This window comes from Urocampus carinirostris, chromosome 2 (genome assembly GCF_059441175.1).
Source record: "Urocampus carinirostris isolate Australia breed hairy pipefish chromosome 2, RoL_Ucar_1.0, whole genome shotgun sequence".
NCBI classification, from domain to species: domain Eukaryota; kingdom Metazoa; phylum Chordata; class Actinopteri; order Syngnathiformes; family Syngnathidae; genus Urocampus; species Urocampus carinirostris.
In genome coordinates, this window is record NC_142350.1 from 43936174 (window position 1) to 43949052 (window position 12879).

At 41.9% G+C, this 12879-nt stretch overlaps 2 protein-coding genes across 3 annotated transcripts in view; both read left to right on the top strand.

Annotated features, from left to right (window-relative positions):
* Positions 1-5288: 5288 nt before the first annotated feature.
* Positions 5289-11269, top strand: LOC148371982 (uncharacterized). 2 transcript variants are annotated; one of them, XM_088327976.1, is made up of 7 exons: positions 5289-5418; positions 6444-6788; positions 7596-7838; positions 10141-10231; positions 10305-10362; positions 10912-11042; positions 11113-11269. In XM_088327976.1, exons 1-7 carry the CDS (start codon positions 5373-5375, stop codon positions 11168-11170), a joined length of 972 nt encoding a protein of 323 aa, XP_088184102.1. In that variant the 5' UTR covers positions 5289-5372; the 3' UTR covers positions 11171-11269. The 2 variants fall into 2 exon arrangements, with proteins under 2 accessions (XP_088184102.1, XP_088184103.1); XM_088327977.1 differs by having other exon boundaries at positions 10308-10362.
* An 815-nt stretch (positions 11270-12084) lies between these two features.
* Positions 12085-12879, top strand: part of tg (thyroglobulin) — a 28889-nt gene continuing 28094 nt past the window's right edge. Inside the window, exons 1-4 of the mRNA XM_088326628.1 lie at positions 12085-12238; positions 12295-12394; positions 12532-12623; positions 12700-12855. Of these exons, the coding sequence (XP_088182754.1) occupies positions 12085-12238; positions 12295-12394; positions 12532-12623; positions 12700-12855 (502 nt within the window). The remainder of the gene's footprint in view (positions 12239-12294; positions 12395-12531; positions 12624-12699; positions 12856-12879) is intronic.

Consider the following 12879-nt stretch of genomic DNA (forward strand, 5'->3'; position numbering starts at 1 on the left):
CCACCCCTGTTCTAGTGGTTAAGGGATCCAACCAACCTGGGTCTTTAAGATGTCACAAAAGCAAAGAAAGTAATATCATCACCACAAAGTTTATTTTTACCAAAAAAATGCAAGCCACAAATGATGAAATGCTTATTGTACAACGTGACACACAAAATTTCGAAACAAAATAGCGTTGCCCAGTGATTTAGGATATAGTTTCAGGATCTACTTAATCCCAATCAGGGATGGGTGTTACAGTGGTGGGCTGCCGGGGCCTGCAAGCAAGGCCTTCTCTGCTGGCTTTAAAAATATCCATATCATGTGTATATGTTGTCCATGAACACGTATTAAATAATTCCAAATTGTCTGTCAGCTTCCATTAATTGCTTTTCCCACTGGTTTCACTGCGTCTAGATGTGTGCTTTTATATTTAAGAATTTAACCAATCACATTTTAGCCATTACTTTCCAGGCTGATAAATCTCTCGGAGGCCTTCACAATCACCTCTACTGGCCCTGGGGCATAAATTGAGAGATGATAAAGCTGTTGGTTTAGCCAATCACATTCAGAGTTATCAAGTCAGAGCCTGCTAGCGTGCCTTAGGAAGCGTTAGCAGTTTCTCAAACTGATTTCAAAATGAAAAGGTGAAAAAAAATGCCTGTGTCCACTGATTCTGTCTTGGGCCTAAACTTAATTAAAAAATTAAGCCAGAAATACGACTGGACAGGCTGGACTTTCAGCATTGGAAAGAAAATAACTTCTTGATGGAACAGAAACACAGGGAGTATCTGTATGACAGAGTAATTAAAATCTTCTTGCGGAAAGAAAGGAGGATTGATAAAAAGGATTTTTGGTGAGTAAATGTTGCTGTATTCCTAAATAATAGTTATGTTTTGTATATGTGTAACAGCAGTAAATGTATTGTAGCCATAAAATAGTTAATGAGAGTTGGATTGATTCAGACCAAGAATAATAAAGTCTTAAGTGTGAAATCCATGGCCGGCCAGTGGTGTTCCTACACTAAATTGTTCAAGTACCAAAATACGTTTTCCCATATAAATTCATAATATGTAATTTTAAGTGTTCCTAGGTGATCCAAAATATGAATAGGAAACCTGCTCCTCATATAGAATTGAATTGCTGCATACCTGTTGACTTATACTTTCCCCAGTATTTTATTCATTTTTTGATTATTTCTAAATTTGTACGCCTCATAAAAAAATTTGTTCAAAAAAATGACTAAATAAATAAATTGTTAGACCAAGCTTGTTAGACCGATTTCGTCTTGCCGATTTTGGCTCCAATCCTGAACCTCTCGTTCCCTGGTGTCACGGACCAGGAACGGAGACAGGACCCAATTGCGTTCGTTTTACTCAGTTTTATTTAGAAGGAGGAAAGGACTTGCACCCACGATCCGGGGATCGTCAGTCACAGGTAGCAGATCGCTCGAAAGGGGAAAGTGGCACTTCCATGTCGATCGAAGGCAATGTCGAGAGCGAGAAAAACAGGTCAATGGCCGGGACGGAGGAGCAAAAATGTAAACAGATTCAGAAAAGAGGTCGGCAATGGGAATCAGACTGAAAACAGGGCAGGATAGAGTCAGGAGTTAAAAGAGCTTGGCTTGCGTGTAGCTAAGGTTCACAGACGATCTGATGAATGTTGACAGAAAGGCGGGGGTTTAAAAAGAGTACAACAGCCAATCAGGGTCCGCGGCTCTTGGCCCCAACGGAGCAGACTCAGGTGCCCCGCATCAGTAATCATGACACCTAGTTGCGGACAAAAACTAATATTGTTATGATATTCTAAATAATCTGTCTTGCCTTGAGTAAATAGGTACCATGTTTGTAAGGTTTGTTATCGTTTGATAAAGGGAAATTGCAGTCATTAATAAGGGGAACAGTTGGCTGAGATTGACACATATGCAACACTACTGCTTTACGCGTTAAACTACTGCTTTCTTCCCCTTAAAAAACCTACCAATTTTCTACAGTTTATTCAAATTTAGATAACAAGAACATAATCTTGACTGGAGGCTAGTATCTTAGTGTATGGTTGCTTTATCTTGAAGGGAGTCCTTAAAAATTTTAAAATGAATTATTTTATTTATCAAGTAGGCTTTTATCTTACTTTTGTTATCAGCGTTCCAGCTACTAAGCTCATTATGCTAGACAAAAGGAGGCGGGAGGGGGCGGTAATTTCAAGCACGTTCTGGTTGTTTTTGTTTAATCGAAGAAGAAAATGGTGAAATCAAGAAAAGGACTGGTTCGAATACAATCCAAATGCCAACAACCCCCCCCCCCCCATCCAGTAGTAAAAATAACTGCAATGATGATTTCACCCAGCAAGTAGAATATTTTTGAAGTTACGGACACCACCTATAAAGTTAAAAATATATTGAAATAATATTACTTCTGGGTTTCCCTCGTCAGATCCGGTTCGGCCAGCTCAACGTAAACAAAGACTCACGCAATGGTTGACATGATGGTCGCAAGTCCAATCCATCTCCATCCATGTAGGGTTACAAGGCCATGCCGTATATTTCTAAAAAAATGTATTTGGTGTCTAAGTAACTATATTTTGTATTAATTCAGACAGAGTTTATGCACTCTATTTTCATGAACATATTGGCACACGGTCTCAATGCACTTCAACCCTAAAAAGACTTAAATGTTAATTAGTGGTCCATCTAAATGTCATGACTTGTTCTCAAACACTGCTCCAAACATTGAGAAATGTAGTGTCACCCAGAGTAACTCAATCAAAAATCTACGTGTCAAGTTTGATCCCAATCTGTCCTTCCAGTTACACGTTATGAATATTTCTGAATCCATTTTTCCACATCTTCCCAACATTGCGAAAGTTCGCCCTATGCTGTCCTAGTCTGATGCTGAAATTATAATTCATGCGTTTGATACATCCCGTTTAATATACTACTCTCCGGTCTGCCAAAGTCTAGCATCAGGAGCCTGCAAATGGTACAAAATGCTGCAGTGAGGCGTTTAACTAGGATCACTGCTTGTGATCCCAATAGCCAAGAAGAGCTCTGTGTATTCTAACATTTATTGCACCCTGGTCATCCTGGAAGGGGGATTACCTCATGTGCAGTCCCTCCTCAAGGTTCCTTCATTTTCCTCATGTTGAGGTTTTGAGTTTTTCCTTGCCCTTATCAAGTTTTTAGATCAGGGCGTGGTGTAATAATAGTCTGTGGTCAGTGGTTTGAAACTTTTTGTGGTTAAGGGCTGAACAAATAAACATGACTTTCGTTTACTTTATTGTATTGTTGCAGTTTTCACCATCCAGAAAAGGAAATTTGACATTCAATAGCACGTCCGATGGTCCTTTTTTGGTGGGTGAACTTCCCATTTAGACTGGGACAAGAGCGGCACCAAATAAACACATTTTTTAATCAATCGTACTTCTCTTCACCATTTTATTTATATTATAAGGTTTTAACATTTTCGTTTGCCCGGTTGGATAAAGAAGCCTGACTGGCTGCATGTGGCCCACGGGCCGTAGTTTGCACAAAGGGTGGCTTTCGACCCATTCCTAAAATTTTTTGATTCCAAACATGAAGGCGGCCAGTCCTGGTTTCAGGAGTGCCAAGTCCCGCCCCCTGTAAAAGCAGAACCAATGAGGCTTTGTGTCTTGGTTCTTTGCCTTGGCGATGATAAGACTTTCACTCTCGTAATTAGTAGTTCTTTTTTGACTTTCAATTTGATCTTCCCTTTTCTTCTTCCTTTTTTCTTCTCTCAAGCAGAAGAAAACTGGAAGTGCAACGTTTTGTTTTTACACTGTCATCCTGTTTGTGCTTAACGTGTCGTGATTGCCAATTTGGAGCACCTGCGGCGGCTTGATTGGCGCCAACAGCCAGGACAGCTGATTGGTGGACACTCCCTTTTCAAACCCCCAGCTTCCTCTCAGTGACTGTCAGATCGTTGCGAACTATTGCATTCCGCTCAGTGAGCACTCCCGTCCCGTTTTTGCTACGCCTTTTTCCTACCTGATCTTCGTTATTGACTTGTTTCTGGACCTGATTACACCCGTTCTGCCTGCCTCCTGTCACCTGACCCGTTTTACCCCGTTACCTGCCTGCCTCCTGCCAACGACCTCGCTTACGAACACGAGCCCTTGATCTCCAGCCCCGGCCAACGACTCCCTATTTCCGCCTGTCTCCGTCCGACACGGAAGTGTCACTCCCGCCTTGCTCGCTCCTGTTGTCCGTCAGTCCTCGGATCAAGCAAGCAAGCCTTACTCTCCCTCTCTTTCCTAATAAAAACTGAGAAAACAAGCGCAATTGAGTCCTGTGTCCGTTTCTGGTCTTTGACATAACGTTTTGCTGTGGGTACATTTGACAGTTCAGTCATTGACAGCATTTTTGTTTATCGCTAGCTACAAAGTGCCAAATGTGGTTGTCAGCCAGTCGTAGGGCACACTGGGACAGACAACTCACTCGCTGTTTGGTGTGTGGTCTGGGTAACTTTCGCGGAATGGTCTGTACAAATGAATATCCTAAATTAATACTATCAAAATAGAAATCCTGTTTCTTTTAGATATTAACTTATTTTGTTAGTAGCTTAGTCAGGAGTCAGTCAGGCATTGCCTGATTCCCTTCCCCTTCCCACGCGCAAGACACTCACCGATCTTTACACCCTGCCTGGAGAAAACAATGTCTTGGGCACTACCCACAAATAGAGAAGTAGATCTTTGAGTGGTCCGACATAAGACAAAATGGATATGGAGAGTCTCGACAGTGTTAGTTTGCAAGCTCTCACAATTACACAACCCTGTAAACATGAAGGATTCACTGCTTCCACGGGTTGCTGTACTCGTTTTCTTCAATGTCTTTTATTATGTGGCTATTTTAAAGCAGTTGTTGGTTTCTAATGCAGTAATTTGTGACTATTTACTGTCAGAGTAAAGCGCAACTTTTGGGTATTAATAATCTGAGGGGAGAGGGGGGTAACAGAATTACTTTTTTAATTACTTAGTAACAGTAACTAATTATTATTTTTTAGTAACGCGCCCAACACTGTTGGCTTACTCTACAAAGTTTCGGTTTGTTACGGAGTTTGTTTACATTAGACAGTAATCTGTTCAGGAGTGGGGATTGCAAAGTAAAAATGGCCTTTTTGTACTGTCCCCCCTTGTTCTCCTTTCAAGTTCAAAATTCAAAATTCAATTTATATTACCTATTATTATATTGATTTTTTTACTAATCTATAAACCTATAAATCTTTTTTTTTTGGTGCGTCATGCTTAACATTGACTTTCACCTTCTTCCCTTTTTTTCTTGTGTGCTCATTTTAGGCAGACCAAAAGAGGAAGAATAAGTTCAACTTCTTTGTTTTCATCTCTCATGCCCACATTTTCAGGTCTTTTGGTGTCGCCTCATGTCGCCTACTCTCATCCAGCGATTTTTTTTACTGCTTGTGGCAGGTCAGTCATAAACTCGCGTCTTTTCTATATCCAAAAATGTTTTTATTCTAAGCTTAAAATTCTTACTTTGGCATGCGCTTGAATTTTCGTCTGGCGTGTATGTTTTACGGAAGCGGGCCCTAGTGCAGACCAACTAGCTGAGTGACATGCATTAATTGGAGTGTGCAAAAGTCATTGACAAAAAGCGATCCGCACACGAGATCCAGGGATAAATCCGTAAACTAGAAGCACATTCCTAAAAACTCTCGGCTGGCAAAGTTCAGGAAGTCCAGAGTTGATCAAAGACTGCTATCAACAGGTATAGAAACAGGCAAAAAATTAGAATGGCAAGCAATGACCTGACAGCTACTGCTGTTGGCACAGTCCTTAAATACCTCCTTTCTGGCTTGAGTCAGGTGCAGGTAATGCTTAACAGGTGTGGTGTCCTCCAATCTACCTGCCTGTTGGTGCCGCCCTGAGGACGGTGGCGTGCTGGGTCCTGAAGGAGTTTTCCCTTCAGTCTTTGTCACATCCAGTTTTGTCATGTTTACTTTTGTCTTTTAATTCCTGTCCTTGGCATTGGCTGATTGAATCCAAAGCCAAACAGCCTGTTTTCAATTTTGAGCTGACTTGTGTTTTCGTGTGTGCCAAATCAAATTGGAAAATTAAGAGCCTTATCCAAGGATTAACATAAATGTCAACTATTGTCTCCAGAAACCTTGGAAGGAACAAAGGACCGATTGGTGAATATGTAGTTCGCTCATGAATAAAAGGTACTCATAATCAGGAGAGAAGGTATTTGGGCTTGAAAATAGAACAGCAAGGATTGTATTAAATTTGGAGACATGACATTTTTTGAAACTGCTCTAAAAGTTGGTCCCTTTCCCTTTTAACCGTAGTATGTGTTGGGTACATTACTGAAAAACATTAATTTGTTACAAGTTACTTATTCTAAAAAGCAATTAAGTCAACAACAGCCCCGCAAATTTCATCTCTTAATGTATTTGGTCGAATATCAGTTTGAATAATGCAATTATTTTTCCCAGCTTTTGTTTCGCGGGCACAGCGTGTGAGCTACCCGCCGGCCACATGTGCAACACGCGGTTCCACCGTCACGCTACTGTGCACTTTCATGCCCATCATGCCGGTGATCCGAGTACGTTGGTGCATCAACCACCTGGTTTGCCAAGGTAGCACGCCGTCCGTCTACGACAGTGACGCAGCAAAACGCCACTGGCGCTACCTGTACCTGGGGGACAAGGAGGAAAACTGTACCCTGCAGATCCACAACGTCCAGGAGCAAGACAACACTACCTTCCGATTCCGGATGGAAGCCAGAAGTAGCATCGGGCATTTCACCGACCAGAAGGGCGTGGCCGTCAGTGTCATGGGTAAGACATCCACACTGCTAAGTACGTGTAAATCCTGTGATCCCAGGTCTGCAAAGACCGGTATATTCCTCGGGCGCCATGTGGGTGGGTAGAATGCACACAAATATGGATTCCTCATTCCAACAAATCTCCTTGTCAGCAGCCAATGATTTTATCCAAACGATAAAATCCATAACAAAACGGCTCTTCGTGTTCCTCGATCCACAAAACTTCGACGTTGAAACTAATTAACCACTATTGCAAAGGTTTTGACTAAAGTGAAGGATTTCGGTACAGTATACAACTACTGAAGCGTCCTTACGCCGAGTGGAGCTGGGCACACGCGCTAGTTCTTACCTGAAATCACTGGAGCCCCTTACTGTGTTCATTTTAATGTGATCTAAAGTGGCAAGCTTGCAACAAACTTCAGCCTAAAGACAACATGTCCTATTTATTTAATTTAAATTCCGTTAAAATATGCAGATTGCAGTATGAGGCAAGGGACAAAAAGCAGTCAAACCCTATGTCCTTCTGGGTGGGATACCTATCAGAAAACACAAGTGTTCCTATCTCTTTACAGTAATCCTCTGTTGTATCACAGTTTACTTTTCACGTTTTCAATACTTCACAGATTTTCATTATCCATTTTGTTCTGTAGCAAACAAAGTAAATGCTATTACGGTAGCATGCTGTGTGTATGAGTTTGGTGTGGGCGACTGTGATAGGCTGGGGTATGCTGTCAGTCAAACAGCTGGGGCAGGCAGGTGCACTGTAAGCACATCCTTTGACAAAGCATCCTGTGATCTTGGTAACTGACCCTTTCTCTAGATGGCGAACAGATGAAAGTGCAGAGCTCAGTCCGCGGCAGCGTTAGCGAGGGCGGTGATGTTACCCTAAGCTGCGTATCACGTTGTTCTTTCCACGGTCTGAACATCCACTGGCAGAGAGATGGCCACACTCTACCGGAATCTGGCCCCACCATGCGGCTAACGGCGGACACGTCAGCAGACTACACTTGCGGTCTGGCTGACCGCGCCTACACCACTTCGCTGCCCTTCAGGCTGAGCGTGGGTAAGGTGCTCTACAATTTTTCACTAATCTTTTTACATACAGTTGTGCCTCTACATACAAGCTTAATTCTTTCCAGGATCTCCCTCATATCTCAAATTGCTTGTGTAAAATAAAACAATAAAAAAATAAGTAATCCTTTCTTTCCTCCCCAAAGCATCCAAATTAACTCTAAAGAGCCACAAAACTAATCTTCCTGATCACTAAAACACATTTACTAGTAACTAAACATAAAAATAAGAAGATAAATCAAGAGTACATTAATAAAATAAAATGTGAGTTTATTATGAGTATTACACAGGGAATCAACGTAACGCAGGTGTATGCGTGTTGCGGAAGGAGTGAAGGAGCACGAAAGATGGTATGGAAGCACTTATGGTACGTTAGAATTAAAGTTACTGTGACTTTGAACAAATGTACACACAAACGTTTTACAGCCTACGTTTTACTTCTTTTATTTAAATGAAGTGAAGCACTTCAAAAATGTAATCTGCAACTTGCTGCTTTCCCATGCTAAACCACAAAGTGTATGCTAGTACTCTTCTTGAATTTCAAAAACAGCAGTGGCTGGCCTCAAAATCCATTTCGGTTGTACCTGACGATGACATTTATGACGCTGCTTCAAAAGTCACGCCTAGTAGGTAGATAGTCAGCAACTTCAACTTTCCGTAACAGTATATCCCGCTAGCTCCTTGTTGCATATCCACACTAACAAAAGTCTATCCATCTCATCATAAATAGTGGTTCACAATTTTGAAAGGACAGTCACGCCTCTGGTCACTTTTATAGCCTTGAGCAGTGTTCCCTCTAAGCTGCGGCGTGCGCAATTGCGCACTGCTCGCACATTCTCTGCGCACAAGAAAATCTAGCCAGCGCACAAAAATGAGGGCTCAAAATTACTTATTAAGAAGCGACTTAAGTCAAAGTTACAGTGCATGAAGGTAAAAATACACGGGTTCCCCTGACGTTGTGTCCTAAATGCGGTATTTTGAAGTCGAGTAAGAGTAGAACGAAGTTGAGGAAAGTAAGTAGAGTTGGTCGAGAACCGGCTTCTTTGGCTCGGCTCACTAAAAGGAACCGGCTCTTTCGGGTCCTAAACAGCTCGTCGGGTTGTTTTTGCTTCTTTAATCCCAACATGACCAAATATTATGTAAAACTATGCACAAAATGACTTAAAAGAAGGGGGGAATAGAACAAAAAAGAAAAAAATACCAAAATGAAAAAGTAGTGAAAAGCTGAGAAAAAAAGGAAGAGAAAAAAGAAGGAACAATTTAGAAAAAAGCCAGAAAAAAAGAAAAAAAAAGAAATGTAGGAAAAAAGTAAACAGAGAACAAAAAGAAAAAAGTAACAGCTCTGAAAAAATAAACACAATGAGATTTTTGCTAAGGAATTAAAAAAAAAGTAGAAAAAAACACGGAAAGAAAGATAAAAAGTTTGTGTTGCATTCAAATAATTTCCAAATATATCAAGTGAATCTTGTTGCCAACATTGTACTTCCACTAAAAAATGTGAACAACTACAGTTCTGTATCTTGCAACTGACTAAATAAGCCCCCCCAAAATGTTAATATTATGCAACAAAATATATAAGGAAATAAAAAGAAATGGATATCTTGTGAAAGAATTGTAAGAACAAACGACGTTTGTAGGCCGTACAACCTTTGCAATAGTGCATGAGTCAATTCATTCAAAAGAGAAAAATAATTTTGCATTGCCGGAAACTTTTGGACATGTTTGATAATTAATTATCTTGCCACACTTGGGATTATGGTTGCTCACTGTTGTTTCAAGCGTTGCTCACTGACTTTGTGTGAGCGCTCAGACCCGTGGAAAATTAGAGGGAACATTGGCCTTGAGGACATCTTTTTGTTTTTTAATAGGGTACAAATAGGAGATGTTGACCCATTGTACTCCTTAGCGACATCATTTACACGAACCATGCTCATTTTTGTCTATTATTTACTGCTTCATAATTCTTTTTTTTCTAAAAACAGCTTATCATTTCCCTTTCTGAAATTCATGGATAGGGTCACAAAAAGGAAAATTAGTATGATAAAAACCAATTTTCTGTGGAATAAAAACAAGTACGTGGCATCAGTGAGCGCATGTGCTTACTGGGATGAGCTGACGCTGGTGGTAAATGGTCTCGAGCATTCTCTGGTGGTAGGCATTCTCTGGTTTATCGGAATCGTTTATCGAAATTTTCATGTCTAGAAGTGCTCATATATAGAGGTGTGACTGTATTTTTTCATGTTTTGAAAAACTTCAAATACTAACATGTGCTTTTTTTCTTTGTGCCTTTAAAGGCCACCGTTTTGCTACCACGCTTAGCATCTCCTTGGGCCTCCTATTGGCGCTGCTACTCGGCATTGCCGTCATCTTGCTCCTCATCAAACGGTGCGGCTTTGTTTCGAGCGTAGCACGTCAGTGGTTACCATGAGCAAAGTTACTAAGTGTTTGACCATTCCAGCAGGAAGCGGCAGATGGCGTCTCATCGTGAGCTCCGAAACGCTGAAAAGGAGCAAGGGGTATTTTTTCTGCTATTTGTTGCAGTATTGAAATGTGTCACTGCCTGTATTTAGCCCTGATTGTATGATTTATTTATTCATAAATTATTAAATAATTCAATGAATTATTTTATTCAGTCGTTATTATTCTGATTCTCCCATTTTTTCAGTTGTGTATTATTTTGTAACTGAACGTGGCCAGATCAGTTCCTGTTAGAACCGATTTGGACAAAAGAGTCCTTGTTTCCACTTTTTTACTTTCCTTTTTCGTTTTGACTCATGGATCAAAGCGATTGTCCACCATTTTAATTTTTTGGGTTTCGTTTCTTTGGACCGCCCTCCTTTTATGAGTGTGACGGTCAGTCCTTGCCCTTGTGAATTTCTTCAGCAGTTGTTCTGTAGCTCATACGTGCCAAGAATATTTAGAATACTTTGATTGAAAACTTTGAAGGAACTGCTCATCTTAGTTTTTGTTTTGACTGACCTACTGTGTTACAAACACGCAAAGGAAAAGAAGTGTTTTCCTCTTCACATCCCAGAATGAAACAACTTTCTACTTTGTGTTTCCAGAGAGCCGAACCCACGTACAGTAACACACTGCCAGCTGGAGAACGAGGCGGACCAGATGGACAGGAGGTGGGCCAGAACCCAGACGAACTCAGTTATGCCGCCGTACTGTTTAAGCCAAAGTCTGGCACCAGGTAAAACCGGCAAACCTGCACCATTCCAACACATGTTCTAACACCCTCCGTGTGGTTTCTGTTTTTTGAGGCCCACTGAGACCCAGGAGGACGTGGTCTACTCATCCTTAGCCCATCAGTCCAGGTGAAGGCTCACCAGACAGGAAGTGAAGTCACATAAAGAAAGCTGAGGTCATCCAAAGTCATGTGAAACTTGCCAAGGCTTCAATAAAGTAAAAAACAAAGTCCACAGGGTGGTTTACAATTTGTCATACCATAATTTCCTGCTGCGTCCGGATTACTTCCTCTTTTGTCGCGACTAACAACTGATAAGACCTCTGTGTTTGTTTGTCGGCTTGTAGTTAACAGGAAGTTGCAGTCACCTTCTTGCCAAGGCGCTGCATTTGACTTACATCGCTCTCAGTGTATCATGTTTTGCCTTTGTTGTCTTTTGCCCGTGAGGAGTCCAAAAAGGTTGTGGGTGTGTTTGACAGTAGCCATGCCAGTGGTCCAAGGTACTGGTGCCGGCTTGCAGAACCATTCGCAAGTTGCCTTACATGATCACAATATAATAGCACCAGCAGTGCACTATAGGTACTAAGTTGACAGTCCAGTTCTTCAGATCAGAGGTGAGATGCGAATGATGAAACCAAGGCTGAAAGCCAAATTTACCAGCAAAAACAACTAAATGCAAAGACTGGATGGAAATTCGAGTTCACCCGAAAAGGCATCAAGTAGGACCTTATTGCAAATTACTTGCGCCCCGTTCTGACCTCCGAGTTCACTTGTGTCACCAAAATATTTAAACATCCAAAACTTGGCCAAAAAATATTCTCTGATAATTAATCTGTACATCAACTGCCTAAATATGGAAACAAGTTATCCCGTGTGGCCTAAACCAAAAAGTTCTCCTTCAGAACTCTTCAGTATCCTCTTCACAAGCCCTCAAAGTGAGTTCAAGCCTCTCATCCAATCACAACCTTCTCTTGCAAGGCTCTCATCCAACAGAAAGACGTCACGGCGCTGATCCGACTCTTGGTGCCGCCAGGACGGACTCACAAGGATGCTGACTCAGCACTCTGGACTCCTTAAAAGCGACGGTTTGCTCTCGGACACCTTCACCGCCAGAATGAGCACCATTGGGATGTTGCTGGCTTCAGTCTTAGGCTTGGCACTGCTCATCTGCCCTATGCCCAGTCTTTGCGCCCGGCCTTCAGGTGAGGCTCTCAATTGCAAGTTAACTTGACTTGACATGACTTTTTTTTTCACATAGAATATCAGTTGGACTCTGTGTTGACGCCGTGCGAAGTGGCCAGGTCTGCTAACGTTCAAGCTGGACACCAGCCACAATGCACTGAGGATGGACGCTTCAGGTATTCAGCAGCCGCTTTGTCAAATTCAGACTTCCGGCCCATTTGCTTGTTTCTGCCAGCGCCAAGCATTTGCCACGCTTCCGCAAATGTTTAGACTCTTTCTTTTGAGTATGCCTGACGATAGCTTTCGTACGTAGGTCAATTCAGTGCAGCAGGCATGACTGTTGGTGCGTGGACGCTGAAGGACAAGAAGTACCTGGGACTCGAAACAACGGATCCGTTTCACAGTGTAAGACCGACACTCACATGATTTACTGACCACAAGGTAACATCTGACCTTGAAAGTTTTGCTTGTTTGGCATCAGGCGCGTCGCCATGCCAACGGCAGTCGACTCTGAGATGCTCGCCATCGGGTGACTTCCAGCCGGTACAGTGTGACCCTGATAAGGGACAGTGCTGGTGTGTGGACAAGGAAGGCATGGAGTTGTACGGAACCAGACAGAAGAGGACACTGAGCAGATGTATGAGCAGATGTATTTGCACAC

Coding starts and splice junctions, on each gene's coding strand:
- LOC148371982 (XM_088327976.1), top strand. CDS start 5,373: ATGTCGCCTACTCTCATCCAGCGATTTTTTTTACTGCTTGTGGCAG. Junction 10,363..10,911: donor ACGCTGAAAAGGAGCAAGGG/GTATTTTTTCTG, acceptor TTGTGTTTCCAG/AGAGCCGAACCCACGTACAG. Junction 11,043..11,112: donor AAGCCAAAGTCTGGCACCAG/GTAAAACCGGCA, acceptor CTGTTTTTTGAG/GCCCACTGAGACCCAGGAGG.